Raw genomic sequence first — 21,111 nt, forward strand, 5'->3', positions numbered from 1 at the left:
AGACATATTCGATGAACATCTTTCGATCACATAATATAGACCCTCAGTGTCTGCAATGCCTCCACCACACATGTATGTGGGTAAGATTATGTTCCTTGTACCTTATCAGTACTTGCAAGTGTTCTGATGCTGCAGTACCCAGCAGTACACTTGACTTACATCTTATGTCACTGTCCCTGTCTATGCCATTCACTGCCAATGACAGCCAAAGTATGCATGCTCCATGACCTTAGACAACTGGTGTAAGACCCCCGTGGTCTTAATACGTGTGCAGTGTAACAGTAAGCTGCAGTCCAATGCAGGTTATCGGTGAGCATGTCATTGACTCACCCCAGTATGATCTACATAGTGTTTCCTACACGTGTATGTCTGAAGACCCCCCCTTCCAATTCAGACTTGTAGCAACATGTTATATAGATGTATTACAAAATAATCCATTTATTGTTTTATTGTATTTGTTATATGTACATTTGCATATGTTTATAATGAAAACAAAATAAAAATGTTTTTGAAAAAAAAAATAATAATCCATAAATGCACTGTAGACTTATTATCAACCTGCCCATAAACAATCCCTTAAGCAGAGAATGAAAATGAGTTTGCCTCAACTCCCGCCCCACCCATGGAGCAATATCAGGCTTGAATACTGAGGGGGGTAGGCTTACATGCTATGCCTAACACCCATCCTCTCTCACATTCACTACCATAGGAAATGATAGGAAAGTGAGAGTAGACACACCACTAACAGAGTTCGTAGCATAGAGGTCTGTGTACTACATGGTCTATTGCAATCACACTCCTGGAGATGTAGTTTAAAAAGGTCCTTCTCTCTGCTAAAAACAACATGGGATACTGCATGAAAGGCTCCTCATCACATAGACATTTACCAGGCAATAGTGGCATACTGACTATTGTCCTCTTAACTCTACGTCTTCCCTTTCAAAAACACTGCATGATACAGAGGATACACTTGTCAATTGCATACACCCATGCAATACAAATAACAGCAAAGACTAGTTAACATTCTGATATTCAAAGTCCCCAGCCTACACACAGAGCATATGCCCCACTTCCTACAAAACATATTTCAGGCCTCCTGCGGTAGCGCTTACAATGACAATATGCTTATAGCATGTTAATAACCCCCAGACTGTGTATATCTCCTAACTCAGGAGTTACTTGTCAACTCCACATATCAGATGGTCTGTATGGGTCAGTCCTCTACCACAGGAAACAAATCTAAGTAAAGTAAAATGAAATAAAACAAATCTCAACCCCCATGCCCCTGTGATACAACATGTACATCAACAAACAGCATAGATTGGCAGCTGATGTACAAAGCAGATTTTCATCATATTAATCACTGCTGCAGTAGCCTTAGCTGTATACATTATATCCTGCCAAGGATATAACAGCCAGACAGCTTTGAAAGCTTCATAGCACCTTCCACACTTCCAAACCATCAGGGAGCTTAAGCTGAGCTGACTAAAAGACAAGTTTGGGAGCCAAGCCCTACAGAGCTTTCCTGCCAACAGACAGATGGAGGTTGAGCCCTGAAAGAACAATGCTAGGAAGAGCAAAAAATAAATGATCACACCCTGGCATAAACATGCTGTATGGAGTGGCATAGCCCTGGCAGTCTTGCAACAAGCAATGCACACATTTTCCATATTTGCTACACATTGCCTCACAAATGCCCGTGCTACTTATTGAAACACATGTGGTATTCTACCTTTATGTGTAATCTCTTGTATAGTAAAGCCTAGTGTACATTATGATACGTATCCACTATATGCTGACAGATGTCCATGTTGCCCAAATTGTATTGCTTGCCTTAGGTACATCAATCTGACATGTTGCTCATGTTGACTTGCATATTATGTACCATTGGCTATGTCCATAGAGCCTTTCCTTGTCCATTTCTCTCAAGACATGTCTATATGGGCACTCCAACACACCTTTCATGACCCGTGCTGTCCCCCCATCACTTTACTTACATTAATTACATTAACTGTCAGAACTACTTCTAGGGCCATTTGTAACATTCAAGACAGAATCCTTGTACCCATGTGTTCTAGTAAGAATGTACTCCGTGCTGTATTCCGTGCTGTATCTAGTCATAATTATACCTCTTAGTATCACTGTATGCATAGCAGATGTTTAGCCCTTCTGTAGCTACCTGCATGCCTGGCAGTCAGACACAGACGTGAAACTATTCTTTTCTCTCTCTCACTCTTTCTTACTTTCCATTCTTTGTATACTTATTTGATGCTTGTTATTTTATTTTTCTCTATTTCTGTTACTGCCTTATTCAGTATCAGCCACAGCTGAACCTATTATTTTGCAGCAGTTCCATAATTGTCACTCTGCCTGCTTTCTAATGCCGGGCCTCCATCTGCCTTCAGGCGTGCCTTTTTACAGTCTGTTGTAGATGATGCAACAGGACGTGACCTGGAAGTTTTCTTGGTGGCTTCCAGCAGTAGATTACTGGAGGTAGAGTGTTGTCTTACCCAGGGCTAACCTTAGGCCAGTTTGACCTATTGACCCAGCATGGCCCTGCACTAACCAATGACAAGGTTAATATGCCTTATGTAGCCAGATATTTTGAGGAATTTCAATAGTTTTATGTGTTTTTTGTGGAAACATATTGTCTGTATCAGGTAATGAGAATTAACTGGGTGTGAGACTCCAACCTGAGAAGGTATAAAGGGGTAATATGAGAGTGTGTAATGATTAGCAATTTTTCATGCTCTTTTTGCCCCTCCCCCCAGTCTTCTAATAACCATTAAGCATGGACCCACTGATTCATTCTTGCAGTATACCCTGGTATTTGAGGATATTGGGCATAGGAAGTGAGAGCTGGGGGACTGTGGATCAGAAGATTTTCAGCAGAACACATGCTTTAAATGAGCTTATTTCAGTGTAGCACGATCTGGTTGGTGCTCTATGTAACTCATCCTGAAAAGGCAGGAATGTGAAGAATACTAAACTTACCAAGGTTATTAATTTATTTTATTTATTTAGAGTTTGTTAACTGATTTAAAGCACTGATCTACCTAGATCATTTTCTGACTCACCATAAGGGGAGTACAAGCAAAGAAACAATAAACTTTTAATCAACATCAGTGCAACAGTTGTAATACAAGATCAGGCATGCAGAGAGTAAGTGTAGTGTAGTGTAAATTACCTGAATTATAAGTAGATAAGAATTCAGTCAGTAAAATCAATAAAAAAGAGTACTTTCACACCATCATAACATCAAATAGTATAGCATTCCTATGGAGACAAACTATACAAAGAACAAATTATTTTCAGTATGTATGATTGCTGACCATGGGATATGAAGGAGAGTAAGACATAAGTCAAGTGAGGGGAAGAAGAGAAAAGATGGGGACAGAAGAGAAAGAAAAAAGGAGGAGTGTGTGGAGAGGGACACAGGGGAAGTGCATATCTATCTCCTACTCATGATTAGGAAAGGAAGGGAGTACTACAGTAGTCTGGGGCAATATTTACTGGTAAGGTAGGGTGCTCTCACCGAATGAAGCACCATGTAGACAAAGATTCTCTGTGGATCCATCAAACAGACCCCTTACAGTATGCCTGAGTGAGTTAACCATGACCATGAAAGAGGGAGTATAGGAGATGTTGGATCTGGGGGTAATCCAAGAGTCCAGTAACTTAATTATATTGTAGTATGTTTTCTGACAAAATATAGACTAATAAATACTGCACTGTTTTATTTTAATACACGGTAGTAGCATGTATTGTTGATGCCTAATCTGGGAATAGTCTTAAATCCAAGAACCCAGCAAGTGGGTGGAGGTTGGGTTAGTAGGTGGAGGTGGGGGTCATTTGAGGGGCCCCACCAAAATAGTCCAAAATGGGCCCCACAGTTGCTAGGCTAACCCTAGTCTTACCTTCAGGTAACACTGCCAGTAGTCCCCAGCTCCATAGGAATTGCATGAGGTGCTGCTGGAATTGGTGAACAGGTAGCTTGGCACCAGCACTGGCTGCCCAAAGAGCATCCTTGTATAGTTAGCAAGGTCACACCACTGTCTTGGCACTGCCCAGCATGCCTACTATGGCAGGGCCAAGTGGAGAGGGCAGTTACAGAGGTGACTGTTCTATTTCTGGAGCATTGTGAGCGTGATCTGTCATCTCACCCTGTCCCCAGTCATGGTACTTCCCTTCTTGGTGTATCACTTCCTGCTCCTGTTTGTAGTCCTGTCCTCTCTTCATCATCAATTTTCATTGTCAGTCACTATATGCCTCTCCATTATGTCCCCCTTTTGTCTCAGCAACTCCTTTTTTTGTCTTTTTTGTGTTTGTTTGCCCTTCTAGAAATAATAAAAATGAGCAGTGTCACAAAAAGGTATACTCCTTTTTCCCCCCTTTCCACTCCCAGTCTTTTCTTTCACTGTGTCCTGTATGTCCCTGTGCTTGCTGTTCCCCGTTATGCCTTTCCTATCTCCATTTATAGGAATAAAACTGGTAAGGACTTTGCCAGGAGTCACATATTATGGCTTTCAGCAGTTCTTGTATTGTTGCAAAGTTGAGCTAATGCACGTGTATACTCAGTTTATGCTACACGCATGGTACTGCTGTTTGCAAATACTGTGACTGCAGCGATGGTACATGTCTGTATTCACAGCATTGTTATTTATGTGAGCAGATTTCTTAACTAGTTGATTGTTATGGTACTAAATGCCTACTTTTTAGGTGATAATTAGCTTACACCCAAGCCTTTCTACTTTCCACCGTTGTATTAACTATCATGCATCTGCATAAGGCATATTTATGAATCTCAGGAAGACTCTTACTATTTAAAAGTCCATTTTATGGACTGAAAAAAAATAGCTCTCGGTTTGTTGCTGTTTTATTTTTCAATCATATTAAGATTTTTTGCATAAACATACTTGCTCATGAGGATTTACTTAGTCTGATAAATAGTTTTTTTGATGTTCACATAACGTAAATATCAACCTTATTTATTATTTCATTTTTTGGTTTCAGTGTATATATAAATTAAATGCATTACATTCGTCTATGGAAATAAATATATAATGCAGATTTACAGAATGAGCTGTAATGGGGAGCTCACATGTAAATGCAGAATGTGTTAAATGTCCCATATTTGCACTCAGTAACACCTCTTCATTAGTTTTCTGTTTTGTTTCTGGTTACAGAAACGCATGACTCTTCGATCGTTGCTGAAGGCTATAATAAGTATGCCATCTCATTATCGTTGCTTATGCGTGAGCCATTTAATTGGGTGGACAGCATTCCTGTGTAATATGCTCTTCTTCACAGATTTTATGGGGCAGGTAAGTTGCATTTTATTTGCAGTGTTTGCTCAGGTATCTTATAATAATATGCTAAAGATGCAAGACACACTTTCAGTATCACTTGCATATACCATACAGTTCCTTCTAGTGATACAAAGAACAATCCTGCAAACTGTTACAGACCAATCTATTACTAGCCACTATTTGCCATAAACGTGAAGATCTACTTGCCACACGAAAAATATTTTAACATTCTTATCCTTCATAATCTGAAACTTGATAAAATTATGCATAATTTTTAACCGTTAAGGGTGAAGGAGAATTCATATGTTTATCTTATAATTGCATTTTGGATTTCACACGATAATTTGATCATTTTATTACATTGTGTAATTCAAGCACAGTGAGACAGAATATAAAAAATAAATTTTTATAAAAATGTCATGTCTCAGAATTGCTGCATTAAAATATTGTTAAAATAATTGCTGGCAGTGAATTACTAATCTACTATCAGAGGACTTGACTCTGCAACAAAGACCACTTGTTGCACCAAATTTTCCAGGGTGTCAGCCCTGATCCTTACTGATTTAATATACTACCTGACTAAATTGTATTTCTTTTCTATCAAAGAAGATAACACACTTAATGGTAGCAGGCTGCTGTTTACTTACTTGATTTCAGCTATTTATCAGATGGTTTGGATTGCTTTAATGTCTCTTTGTCTCTTTTAAATATCTTCATCTATTTCAGTTTGATTTTGAATACCAACCAAAAAAAATAAAAATAAAAACAAGTAAAAATGTCATACAGAAAAACACATAGTTCAAAACATCAAAAAAAGACCCTGGCAAACCACAGGCTTCACTGCAGTGCACGGAGTGTCATCCTGCTTCTCTGCTATGACGCATAACTCTAACCTAACCCAGTGTATACAAATCAACACCCTAACCCATTCCACTAAATTAGTGTTATTATTGTTGTTACTACCCCATTGAGCTCACTTCTCTTCTCTCCGTTTCCTTTTCAGGATGTGCTGTTCTTATTACATGTATTTGAAAATTTCTTATGTGCTGGATGAAGTTGCGCTGTTACAAGCAAATGACAATTTATTTTGTGTTTGTATCATTTCTGAGCTCTTATGTATGCTGAATTACTGTAATGATTATCTCTGCAGGTGCCTTTACTGTATTGATTTTGAACTGCTGCAGGTGTAGTCTGTCTAGATCATTTTTACTTTACTGATTTTATATAGCCACACTGGATTGTCTTATATGTCATTGCTATTATTACAGTTATTGCTATGTATATTGACTTATATACTATTATTAGTCATACTGGAGCTTTTCTTCTTGGACCTCCGCTGAAAATGGACAAAGTTGTCCAGTCAGATTCTCCCGGTAAACAAATGTAAAATAACAATAAATAAATAAATAAATAAAAATAAATAAACTGTGTGTAATACCATAAACCTGCATTGACAGAGGCCCATAGGGAATATGTACATCACCCCATAGGACCATCCATCTTGTTTCAGCCATGTAGCTTCTGAATGCCCCTGAATGTTTAATTTTTATAAGTCTTTATTCAGGCACTCAGGCCTAAGCTTCTGCTGTGAAGACTAATTCTTAAGTTCTGTCCATTTTCTATTCTCAACTAGAGCCAGTAATCCCCCTTCCTGTGCTCCTTCTACCGGGGGGGGGGGGGTGTCACGGGTCTATATTATAACAACGAACGATCAAATGATCGAATGTTGTTATAGCTAACTCAAAAAATTCGAATTTACAACACTCCGCACTTCCAGAACAGCGATTTTTTTCCCAGGGAAAAAAAAAATTGCTGTTCCCAAAAAAAAAAAAAAAACACATTCAAACATTACATAAAGTGGGGGGCAGTGCCCCCACCCCCCTACTTAAATATACCAACTCTGTCATCGCACTACAGTGCCAAAAACGGCAAAGTGATGGAAGCGGCCAAATGACTTCTTTCCCAGGGAAAGAATTTGCTTATATGCCACTTCGTCATTCTGCGTTTTCGACATTTGAAGTTCGACCAAGACGCATTCGGCAAAATGCCTCTTCGGTCTTCTGATAGGAACCTGGTTTCACCACTTATGTTTGGCCCCATTCTTTCATCTCCTCTGAATATTAGGCATGTTCCCATTTTTTTCCTGGGAGGTTGATTATGACAAGGCTAGTGACTGTTCTTTAACAAATGGAAACTTTAACCTCTCTGGATCATCACATCCCAGCTAGACCAGAAGAGCTCATATCTGATGTGTCTGTACAGATTTCTGTCTCAGATGTATGCTAGATAGATACTGATTCATCTGATAAAGATTTCACAGATGGGTACTGCTGATGTCAGCAGTACCTATGAAACCTATATCAGCTGAATCAGTATCACAGGTACTGCTTATGTCAGTTTGCATCATGTTAGAAATTTTGGTGTTTGCTTCCCTGATGTCATTTGGGCAGGCATCAGTTTAACAGTGTTTTTTACTTAACATCATTGGTTATCCTTGCATGACCATTCTGCGAGATGCAGAACAGTTTGTCTTGTTCATTCTTATGAGGACTGACTTAGTGCTGCTAGGGCCCATTCTCACTCTTGTTTTAAAGTTCACATGCCTCATTGTCTACTTCAGTCATGGCAACACCCCCCCCCCACTTTCAGTGTTACATTCCCCAGTCAGTGGCCCATTCTCCCCATCCTGCCCACTGGCACAGTCTGTTTAATACAAGAGACAGACAGAGTCTTCTAATTCAGAGTGCCAATGATCAAAGACCCCAGAAGAGTCCTCAAAAGGCTAAACATGTATAATTTTCTCAGGAATAAGACATGTTTTCTGAGAATATAGACACAAAATAATGGTCAGCTTCCCTTCTCCCCCAAGATGAAACTAACTTTGTAGTGTCTTAAAACTAGTGAATGAGGTGTGATGGCCCACCATTGCTAAACTATCGATTAAGAAGAGACTTCAGAAGACCTGTGGGGTGGTGGAACCGTCCTCTTGGCTAGTCCTGCCAATTGTGGGTACATTTCAGGATATTGTCCAGCAATTATGGAAACACCCTGATATGTTAGCCTTGGTTCCAAGGAGAGTGGACCAAGTATTCCATCTTCCTAGGGATTTGAGCATACGGGTGGAGACCCACAGGATGGATGTGATGGTGTGTACTGTGGTTATAAAGAGGAAGCCTACATCGTGGTCTGAGAGTTATCATGAGCTATGAAAAATTTGGAGGAAAAAAGTACCTTGAACCAGCAGTCTGACCCTGAGGGCATTAAACTACTTGACACAGATACTGCACTTTTATCTTGATTTACTGAATAAAGTACAGCGGTATGCAGAAGAACTACACAATCAGGAGCTCAGAGAGATGCTCATGACTGAGGCTTTCATGGCATGGACTGTTGGCAGACTCATGTTTACATGACTTGTTACATATTAGGGTATGCCATAGTGGCAGAAATTGGCAGTGCAGTATATCAGAAGCCCTCTAGCTCCATCATACACCAGTCAATGGGTTCTTTATTGATTCATCTTTATAACTCCTCACTCTTCAGCTATAAAATCATTTCCCACAAATTCATGAAGGAGAAAGGACAAAACTATTCAGGTATACTTGTGATGTTTTACTACAAATATTGGCCATTTTCACAGACATAGAAGCTTTGATTCTGCGGCCCCAGCAGCAGAACACTTAGGGAAACTAGCACTTTGGAAACCAGCAAGGATGATAGAACAAAACATAGAGGCTTTGGTATTTTCTGGACAGCTGCAGGCAACCCTAAGATGTCCAGTAGAAGCCCTGACCCTCAAATTGGAAACCCAGGCTAGAGATGGTTGATGACATATGCCCTTTCCTGACTTCATCTTTTCATACCTGATGCATGTGCAAAGGATATGGTAACAATGCTGTCATATAAAATTATTTTTCTCTCTCTCTCTGCCCATTCTCTTGCCTTGCCAGAATTTTCTCCTGGACTAAAAAAAAATCAAGTAGCAAGAAAAGAACTGTTGATACTGATCAAGAAAAGAGCCACACAGGAGGTCATGCTAGATAAGCAAAGGCTTAGATAATATTTCAGATTACTTTTGTTGAAAGAAAGATGTAGATCATACAACTTATCTCAAACTTAAATGGTCCAAATGTGGTCATCTTAAAAATAATTCTATGTTTTGGCCACCTTTCACTTTGTTCCTCCTTCTCTGCTTTCCAGAAGAAAGTGGATGTGCTGTTTGGATCTTCAGTATGCATACCCAAATGTCCTAGCCATGAAGTAATGAAAAGTCTTTTACTTTTGAAGAGAAGCAGTCATTACCAACTCAGAATTACTCTGTTCACAGTTCTCATTTTTATTCTTTTTGAAGAATGTATGGCAGGTGTATCCACATCCATATATTTATGAGGGGAAAAAAATGTTCATCTGTATAAATGACTGGCATTTAGTAGTTGACAGCAGACACATTCCATTTTTTAGGATTCACTGTGAATTGTACAGTCAGACCTAATACCACCACAGGTGTTGCTTTCATTCATAAGGTCTTCCCATAATATCTGACATTACTTTAGAGATGATTTCAGACGTGCTTGCACAGTTCATCTTCTCTTGAATGAATCAGTCTCAGAAAGTTTTTACCCCAGGTTACTGGGGCTAATGGCTGGTACTATTCCTTTGGTTTTATGTGTAATGATGCCATGTAGAACTGCTTCACTGGATTGCATGAGGTAGTGAACTCAGCAGTCAGATCCAGTGCTAGTCAGTGTTTCCAAAGTTTTCAAAAGACACTTACATTGGTCAACGAATCTCTCCAGTCTTCTGATTGCACAACCTCTGTGACTCCCTCACAATGGGTGCCTGCTGCCTTGGTTAGTTAGGGGAAAACATTTGTCTGTAGTCACATAGCTCAAGGCCATAGTCCCATATAGAGCCAAATCTGAAATCAGAAATGATACTGACCCTACTTTTACTCCAGTCTCTATAGAACAAGACATGGCTGATATATATATATATATATATATATACATATATATATATATATATATATATATATATATATATATATATATATATATATATATATATATATACATATATATATATATATATATATATATATATATCTACGGATTCACTTCATAACACTGAAAACTCAAAACACTGAAAATGAGAAAACTTCATAATATAGAAGACCAAAACACTGAAACTTCAAAACACTGAAAACTCAAAACACTGCAAACACATATCATACATATACTGAGTTTAAACAACATAAATCATAGCACCTTCCACCAAGTGTAAGCAGGGGGGCAAGCCTTAGTGTAGTGAAGTGCAGTCTTTGAGTTGATATATATAAGTAGCAGGGGGTGTGGGGGGTGCAGGGGGGCTTGCCCCCCTGCTCACACTTGGTGGAAAGTGCTATGATTCATGTTGTTTAAACTCAGTATATGTATGATATGTGTTTTCAGTGTTTTGAGTTTTTAAGATTTTGAAGTTTCAGTGTTTTGGTTTTTGAGTTTCAGTGTTTTGAGCTTTCAGTGTTATGAAGTGAATCCATATATACACATATATATATATATATATATGTATGACAATATAGCTTTCCCATAGAGCATCAGTAAGCAGGAGGGAATGCAGTCTTATACAGGGAAGCCATATGAGTTTGGGAGTGGTCCTTCAAAAATATAGCTTCCTATCATCGTCATCATCATCATCATCATCAATGCCCTTTTTCCCATTTTCTAAATGGAATCAGGGTGTCGTGTTAACTGTCACCATCTCTTTTGATTCAGTGACATACTCTTGCCTTCTTCGACACTCATGCCTGACTGTAGCAGATCTTTTCTTACAGAATCCAGCCACCTCTTTGATGGATGCCCTTGTTTCCTCTTAACTTTCTTCCTGTCTGTTCCAAATCTTCTTCACCAGATTGTCTTCCGCTTTTCTACACATATGCCTGAGCCACCATAATCTATTCTCGTTGATCTTTTCTTTAGTTGGAGCTACTTTAGCTTCTGCTTTTATGTCCTCATTTATTTGTCTGTCCCACAGTGTGCATCCTACCATCTTTCTCAGGCACTTTGCTTCCATTATCTGTAGTCTTCTCATCTGCTGTGCTTTTACTGTCCAGATTTCTCTACCATACAGTAGTGCTGGTTGCACCACTGTTTTGTACACCTCACTTTTTCATCTTCCTCAGCATTCTTCTGTCATAGACTACACCTAACAATGTATGCCAGTTGGCTGCAGCCCCTCTGATTCTAGCTTTGACCTCTTTGTTCATACTTCCCTTCTCAGCCACCCCCTCCTAAGTACGTAAAGCTATTTACCTGTTCCACTGTATTCCCTTCTATTTCAGTTCTCAGCTTCTTCTGATTTCTCCAATTTGCTGCCATTACCACTGTGTTATCTGTACTTAGTTATATCCTATGTGCCTTCAGTTTTGCATTCCATTCCTCTATCCTTCACTGAAATTCTTGCTCAGAGTCTGCTTGTAATGCCACATCAGCTGCATACAGCAACTTTGTTGATCTGGTCCTTCTGACCTGTTTGCTAATATAGTCCATCACCAGTATGAAGAGCAGTGAGCTCAGAGCTGAACTGTGGCACATACCCACTCCCACCGGGAACCCCTCTGTGAAACTGAACACTGTTTGTATTTGAGTCATTAGGTCCTTATACATAGCCTGCACTAATTCTACCAATGTTTCTGGGAATTCGAACCACCACAGTACAGCCCAAATCAGCTTTCTTGGGACCTTGTCATATGTTTTCTCCAAGTCTAGGAATGCCCAGTTGGACTCTTTTCTCATCTCTAACTTCTTCTCAACTGTTTGTCTCACTGCAAACATCGGGTCAGTTGTGCTGCATCCTGATCTGAATCCAAACTGCTCATCTCCCATCTTACTTTCTACTAGTTTGCGTATCCGTTTGTCAATCACCCTCTCCAGAACTTACATGCAGTGTGACAGGCACTTAATATCTCTGTACTGCACACAGTTGTAGGTGTCCCCTTTGTTCTTGTACACTGGCGTGAGTATGCTTATTCTCCAGTCATCTTGGAAATGCCTCTCTCTCCACACTGCTTTAAGTGTCCTCAGGAACCATTTCTTCCCTATTTCACACAGTATCTTTATCATATCTGTTGTGACCTCATATGATTCTGCTGCTTACACTGACTTCATCATGTTTAGTGTTGTTCTTACTTCTTCTGGGGTGGGCTCCTCTTTGTCTCATTGTAAGCTGTGTTTGGGGCAGTACAGCTTCTTTGGGGTTTATTTCATTCAGAAGCTGTTGGAAGTACGCCTTCCATCTGCCTTTGATGTCCTGTTGACTGGTGAGCAGTTGTTGCTGACATCCCTTATGAAGGGTATCTCACTATCTTCTGTATCTTTCTGTATTTGCCTTGCAACCTGATGTAGTTTATTTGTGCCAACTACTGAGTCACTTTCTAGAAGCTGGTAGAGTGACTATGATGCCCTCTTCTTTACTATTGCAACTCCTTTCTCAGCTTCTTTGCTAGCCAGTCAGTATTCCTTCCTAGCCTGGACTATCTCTTTTGTCTCCCACTTTTTCATGCATTCCTTCTTTCTTTTGATGACTTACTGGAGTTATGCATTCCACCACCAGCTTTCTTTATGTACCTTATTTCCATGCCTGGCTTGCCCACATATCTGTTCTGTAGTCTCCACACATGCTGTTTTGAGGCACTGCCATTCTTCTTCAACTCCACCTATTTCCTCCTCTTCTTGGGCTGCTAGAGTCCTGAGTAATTTCTTGAACTGTTGTACTTTCTCACCAGTTAACTTCCAGATCTTCAACCTGGTGTCTGTTGACCTTAGAGCGTTCTCTGACCACTGCTTGCAGCTGATTGTGGCAACCAGTATTTTATGCTGTGTCTATTTCACTGAGGATGACTTTGCATTCACTGATTCTACTCCTTACTAGGAAGACATTTACCTGAGTTACATGTTGGCCACTCTTGTGTGTGATCTTGTGACTGTCTGTCTTTCTGAACCATGTGTTGTCTACTATCAAGCCATTTTCCAGACAGACGTCTAGAATGGCCTCTCCTTCTTTATTCCTGTTGATCCACCCATGTGGATCCAGGCAGTCCTCATATAATGTTCTGTCTGTCCTGATATATGCATTCAAGTCACCCATTATCAACACCAATCATGCTGTCCTACTAACCCTGCTGTGGGTGTGTGGCATAGGCTGAGATTATAAGTACTGCTCTATCATTACACTGGAGTCTGATTACCATGTGTCTCTCACTAAATCTGATGACATCCCTCACAGCCTTCTGATGCCTCTGTCTCACCACAATTCCCACACCATTTTTATCCTGTCCTTCTCCTGAGTGGTAGGCTCTGAATCCCAAACCAAGTGTCTTTACTGCTCTGCCCATCCATCCTGTCTCTTGAATACACAGGATGCCAGCCTTCGTATCATCATGTCATCCACTTCTAAGCATACCTCTCGACTGTCCAGATTTTCACAGAATGTTCAGATTTTTGCCTCATATTTTTGGTCTGTTCCCCATAAAATTTGCAGTCTTCTGGCAAATCACTGGGATGATGTGAGGAGTGAAGTCACTAAATAATGACATACATTTGAGTTTCAGACTTCAAATCCCTCAGACAAATGTAGGTTAATGGATACCCTGTTACTTTAGCACCTTTCTAAGTTTATAATAGCAATATTTAAAATGTGTCCCTCTTTTCCGGCCTTTGCCCCCCCATTTTGTCAGGTTTTGTCCAGATTTTTTGCACTAAGAGTTGAGAGGTATGCTTCCAAGCTGCATCCTGTCAGTGAACCTACACTGAGTGTAGGAATTCTTTGTTCATATCTGGCAGGTTGATTGCTTTTTATGTGCAGCTTTTGCTCAACAGAGCTATCCCAGGTAAGCCAGACTGAGTAATTGGACACCGGCTGGCCAATAGCTTACTGACTCAAGGCTGCTGGGCTTTATCATGGGAACACACTGGCCAGTAGGGGTACATAAACCCCTCCCACTGTTAATATGGATCTCTGGCATAGGTTGGAGTAGGCTGTGTCCTCAACCCACTTATCACTGGCGGCATTAGTTAACCTGACCGAAGTATGTAGAGCCATATATTACACCATTGAGTGGCTAGCCCTGCCACTGCGTCTGTGATCCATATTCTCCTATTTTGATGATACTACACACCACATTACATGTCCAAAGCTGTTGGTCTATACAGCTCTTTCCCTTATAGGGAAATATTTTTCATGGGTGGGAGGAATTCCACAGAGACACAGTGAGAACATGCAAACTCCAAACAGGCATTGGCTAGAGGTCAGGATTGAACCTTGTACCTTATACATGGGAGGTAAAGATCTTAACTATTATGCCAACTAGATAGATCTCTATCTTCATATTTTCACAGGGTCCAGCTTTGTGGCAGGTAGGTTAAACAGAACAATCCTGTTGGCCCATGAATGGTCTCTCAATTCCCCATGGCAAGAGTAAGTTTCATGTTGTGAAGTTTTCTGATTTGTAACATATTTAGCTCCCCTATGAATGTGAAGTATCAAAGATTATTCTCCCTTATTCCTCTTCGTCATTGCGAAAGGAGAAAAGACACATTGACACAGTTGCCTTCCAGTGAGGAGTATGAGATCCAATACTGAAACTCCAAAAACGTTCAACAAACATGTGAACTTGGAAACTCAGTGTTACACATTTGAAGTGCTGCAGGAAGGCTTCACCTATCCAACATGGGGGTCTGTATCCCTCACATCACTGCTACTCTAAACAGTTTAAACTTGTTTCCTGAGGTCACTGTATGTCAGAGTAGGGAAACTATTCCATGGTACCACAACCTCAGACTTTATATGTATTTTCGCACATTTACATTTGCATTTCCATTATTCTGAGCATCTTGGCTACAAAGCTTTCAATTTAAACAAAAACCTGATACAGCTTTATTTTCCCACCACTTCCATTGAGGGTAAACTTTGTTTGCATATCTAAGGAACTTAAGGCGACATTGATTCTTATCATCCCTTGGTTGCCCAGAAAGATTCCTCTTACAAGTCTACAAGAGTTTCTTCAAGGTCCTGTGCTAGATGAAACAGTAATCACCTGTTGTATCAGATGTCTGGGAAGACTCATCCTGCCCTTCATTCTTTCAGATTGGTAGCCTGATTTCTCCAGGCTCAGTAGCTGCCAGAGCTACAAATTTTCATTAGGGTAGTCTCCATAATTATATCTTCATAAAACCCATTCTGCAGGAAACTTACAAAGATAAATGGAAGCACTTTTCCAGCTGGGAAGCTGCAAGGAATACTAACGGCTCCCCCCCCCCTCCTTGGTGAGTGGCCCATCAGTACATTTTATTCTTATTTGATACTGAACTTAGTTATTTCTCAGCCACTATCCACTTGGCAGCAATTCAAAACCTCCTTGTCTGACAGTACAGAGGACTAAGTATATGAGCTGTTAATAAGCTGCTTCCTGCAGTCCAAGATTTATATAGCCTAATATTTTGTGCTGTATGACACTGGATAGGTCATTTAACACAGTATTCTAACAGTGCCCATGACACAAGCAGTGCCCTGGGACAGAAGGACTGGGCTCTTCGATGATCTCCTGGACTGTACGACTGGTAACGCTACCTGTGACTTTTTATAGATTATGATTCTAAACATTTAGCTTTTTTTTTTTTTTTTTTTTTTTAGGATCTGTAAGTCTTTTCTTTAAGGTACTATTCTTTATCCCCAATTTCCTGTAGTGGGGTGTCAATTTCATATCAGATAGACTTATTATTCCTCCAATTGAACTAGTAACTTTAAAATTCTTGTCATGGAACACCTTCTTCCAAGTAGTAAAAATTTCTTCCAGAAAAAGTTTGGAGCTTCAAATTTTGTTTGTGTTTTTCCTTTATCTAGGTTTCTATAAGAATGCGGTTTCCTTGTGCACCAACCTTTCTTTCATGCTCAAGGGAGCTCTGTAGACAAATGTGAATTAATCTATTTACCTTTTGTTATCCTTTCCATAGTACACTAATCAGTGATAACTTCTCTTGCCCATTAAGCAACTTGGGTATTATGTAAAATGAACTAAAGTTCTCAGAAAAGATGATCTGCTGTTTAGGTCCTTTGCTAAGGGCCATAAAGAAAAAAAATGGATACATTGGAGGTAAAGCCTCTATAAGTTCCTTTTAAATTATTTTGTCTTCTTTTACAAGATTGTGGCAAATTACTGCAGGAATGTTGTAAAACAAAGATGAAACAAAACAGCCAGCAGCAATGTAGTGGAGAATACTTTATTTCCAATGTAGCAACACCATCCAAGGTAGTGTATAAAACACCACACAACAAATAATCAGACCGGTTTTAGCATGGTAGCCTTCCTCAGTGATAACACATATTAAATGACATCAGCTTATTATATATTCATTCCCTAAAGTTTACCTTTACATAGGCAAAACTCACTCATGCGGTTGCTCATATGAGCGAATCGTAACCACAAAAAACAAAACCGCAACAGTTTCCAGTGTTCGAAAATCAGCAAATCGAAAAGCAGATTCGCTGATTTTCTAACACAAATGTCAAATAAGAAATGTAATGAAGTGTAATGCAGGGGGCAAGCCCCTCTGCACCCCCCCATGTGGGGCCCAAGTCCCCCACACCCCCCTACTTTAATATACTAACTCCGAGATCGCACTACAGTGGGGAAAGTGTCCATTTTCCGATCCCCACTAAAGTGCAATCCGCCCCAAAATGCCGAATCTGCAATGAGTGAATGTCACTGTGCATTCACTCATTGCACATTCGAAGCATTTTGCGTTTGACATTTGCAAACTTTGCAAACGTCCTTTCGAACATCTGCTGTTCGCCCGTGTACAAAACGTGCACATGAAGATAAACCTTCCCTAATGAGTCACAAGTATAAATACATATCATTGGTTAATTACAAATGTTTATTTAACCCTGGATTAAATAAACCGCCTGATTTTATTATCCACCTTTTTTCTTTTTGATTTAATATGGTATACCAGCCTGTCTTATTAACTCTCCCACCCTCAATGTGATCAATAATATTAAATCTAAACTGTGCAGAAGCATGTTGGACAGAGTGTTTATATAAAGCATTTGAAACCCTCTTATTTCTGATGTCACTTATGTGCTCTGATATACGAATATGCAAGGGTCTGGAGGTTTGACCAACACAGAAAGTAGGCCATGAGCAGATAGCTAGATAGATGACCCAGTCAGTACTGCAGTTCCCAAAGAACTTAATGTCATATATGTTCGGTGAATTCCTACTTGTGAATTCTTTAGTCTTCACAGCAAATTTACAAAAACTGCAGTGTCCACATGGTGTAGTTAATCTGCCCCCAGTTATAGATAGTTGTTTAGTAACACATGGAGATTCCACGCTATGTTTATAGTGACTAAAGTGCAAACTCAAGGTTTGTCCCCTATGGAATGAATATAAACATTTAGATGAAAGAATCTCAGACAATTCATTATCTGCACATAGAATAGGCCAATGTTGCTGGATAATATTGCTGAGTATGTTGATATTACGTCCAAAAGTGGGTGACACATCTAACAGTCGAGGACTCATACTGGACCTGATTTTTATATTTTAATAAAGTAGATCTATCCTATTGAGATATCCAGTTACTGGCAGACGCAGTGCTCCCATGTTGATATCCCCTATTTTTAAACTTGTGAAGTAAATCCTGCTTATAATAGTCATAGGAGTTATCAGAGGAACAAATGCGTTGGATTCTGAGAAATTGAGACTTAGGAATATTTCGAATGATGTGGCATGGATGAAAACTGCTGGCATGTAATATGGTGTATTCCGGATGTTTGGGAAACACCTGAGTGCTCAGGGTATTGTCCATTTCCCTGTTGATGGTAACATCCAAAAATTGATCTGCTGGGCATGATGACTGATTGTAAATTCAATGCCCCACTTATTGTCATTTAAGTACTGTGTAAATTCCTGCAAATAGAAGCTGTCTGCCCTCCAAACCATCCAACAGAGATCCAAATATCGCCTCCATATATCAATTTCATCGAAGTAAATATTGTGACTGCTATCATAAATCAATTGTTTCTCTAGATAGCCCATGAACAAGTCCGCATAAATGGGAGCAAAAGAGGCACCCATGGCAGTTCCTTTAACCTGTCAGTAACATTTGCCATGAAAATAAAGCAAATTTTTATTCTGGACGTGTTCTGCAAGGCATAATAACAAGGTGTTAAATCCGGGGGAATACAATTCTGCCTTATTTAACCAATATTCAAGGGCATTCAAACCCGCCCAATGAGGTATATTGGTATAAAGTGCTGTGACATGCAACGTACACATACACCAATCAGGATTCAACTGCATATCTGAAATAATTTTCATAAATTGCGTGGTGTCCTGAATCCTTGCTCTAACTAATCCCAGCAGTGGTTTAAGATATTGTGTCAAAAATGCAGATAAGGGTTCAGTGAGAGAACCTCTCCCCGAAACAGTAGGTCTGCCAGGTGGCTTATGTAAATCCTTGTGTATTTCAGGTAGCAAGTATAAGTATTGTTGTTGGGGTTCAGGCTTGTCATAGCTTGGATGAAGGTACGAGCCTTTTAGTCAGATGATAGATTATGTGAGTATTAGCTATTTTGGCAGGCTGAGAGTGGTCTACCAAGTGTCCTTGTTACTTGCAATGCCAATCTTATATGTTCCTGTAGATGGAGATCTTGCCACAAATCCAGAGTTAAGTAACGCACCCTAATTTTTTTTTTACTTAACACACCAGAACACATGTATTATCCAGCTTTATAGTGGCTGAAGATCTGCTTTGTTCAGATGTTTTCAAAATAGGCTTACTTCTTGGTATGGCTAGATGCCTTTGTATACTAAAGAGTTCAGCTATATGATTAGGCTTAGTGCCACAGAACTTTATCTGTCTCATGCAGTGCCTGATATTCTCCAAATAAAACCAGTTCCACTTTAAAATAAAAGAAATTCAGTATACTTAATTTAACACTGAAAGCCAAGATAAAATAGGATGTATGACTAAGGCTACAGTTTTTTTAAATAATCCCTGCAATGTGATCTGACAGCTGGACTGTGTTTATGCTTGTGCAGATTTTAATAGGTTTCCTGCAACACAAATTTCAAAGACGCAACTGGTGCATATATGTTAAAGTTGCAGTTGTCACACTGAATATTCTTGCAGACCAATCAAAAAAACAATACCAGAACTTTGAAAAATATACCACAAAAGGGTATTTTGGGCTCTGTTTGCTTTGCATGTTTTTTATGTGTAATTAATTTGCTGCATATGATGCCTATGTGAATATGACAGCCATACTTGCCCATCGACCATTTTAATTCACTGATTCAGTTCTGTTGAGGTTTATCTTGGAATGTTTTTTTTCTAGTGGTCATCATCTCTGCTGCAGGATCTTACAGTTGCAGGCTCACGTGTAAAGTCCCATGTCTGTACTTACATAAGAATCAGGTGCCCCTTAGGACTGAAACAGATTTCCTCCCAAAAAATCTTTCTAAACTATCCTATAACCAGGCCATTCCTATGCCTGTTTTTTTCATTAGGGCAAACCTGGGAAAACAGAGAAAGAGAGAAAGAGAAAGCCATGGATGACCTTTATGTGCACTGTCACCTTTGATTTACCTGATTCTAGACACATCAGTTTAGGAAGATGGATCAGCTGTACATCATTTTTGCTTCAGGAACAGTCACTAAACAACCTCTTTCAAATGGATTGCCAGTGGCATTCATAACTACCCTTGGTAACCTAGTATTACTAAATACTAACTGTATGCATGTTTGTTTCCTGCAATGGTAATGAAGCAACGTAATTTTGTTTAGCTGCACTATGTGCATCTCTAAATAACAATAAAGTTTACTTTGACTTTGAAATACTGTAACCAGAGTCCATTGCACTGTGGATGGGGGTGCTTTCACTTCTTACTTCTAGAATGTCACCGATGTGAATACCTCTGTCATGGGTACTTGATCATTGGTTAATGTCTTCATCAAACCATTATTTTCTGGAATGTAGTTTAGGTATCAGACCTCCTTTTGTAGCTAGATAATTCAGGAATCAATCTTATGATACTCCTCATTTTGGCCATTCATGGCTCCTTCCTCCTTAGTAAATTTACTACTCAGGTTTTATCCTAATCACAGAATCATGGCTCATCTGTCATATATATATATATATATATATATATATATATATATATATATATATATTTATATATAAAATGTATTTGTATGTTATCATTTGATCTGTGAACAAACATTGACTGTAGTTGATTGCCACTGTTGAAGTGACACCGCAACTCAATGTGCAAAAATTTAAAAAAGGGGTGATGGATAGATGGATTTGATCTATGAATGGAACCTGCCTATTCAGTTGCAGATAGTTTCTCACCACCTTCTGTGCTGCAATGCCCACTAGATTCAGTTAATGCTTTTGGAGTTCCCATTTATGCTGGGCAAGTAGTGACAATTTTGTTTTCTTTAATTTGCAGGATGCATACTTACTGATCGGTTGAGGTGAGCTAATAGGCTTGAGAACTAAGTACCCTGATTACAGTACATGACATAACAATGCACACAAATCTATATTACAACATCAAAGCTTTAGTTCATTGAATAACTAAAGCTTGATCTTGTAATATCAAAACCGTAACTTGTGAAACGGCCGATTCAACCAAGGGAAACACTTCCCTTGGCCGAATCACCCCCCAGCCCCCTACCTAAATATGCCAATTCCGAGATCACTCCAAATTGTAGAAATGGGCATACTCCACAGA

General features: G+C 39.4%; 1 protein-coding gene across 1 annotated transcript in view; it reads left to right on the forward strand.

The window, feature by feature from the left end:
- SLC45A2 (solute carrier family 45 member 2) overlaps positions 1-21,111 on the forward strand; it is a 1,296,083-nt gene that overhangs the window by 252,042 nt on the left and 1,022,930 nt on the right. Inside the window, exon 4 of the mRNA XM_044070238.1 lies at positions 5,187-5,324. Within this exon, the coding sequence (XP_043926173.1) occupies positions 5,187-5,324 (138 nt within the window). The remainder of the gene's footprint in view (positions 1-5,186; positions 5,325-21,111) is intronic.

This window comes from Protopterus annectens, chromosome 1.part0 (genome assembly GCF_019279795.1).
Source record: "Protopterus annectens isolate FY-2018-M chromosome 1.part0, PAN1.0, whole genome shotgun sequence".
Lineage (NCBI taxonomy): Eukaryota > Metazoa > Chordata > Ceratodontiformes > Protopteridae > Protopterus > Protopterus annectens.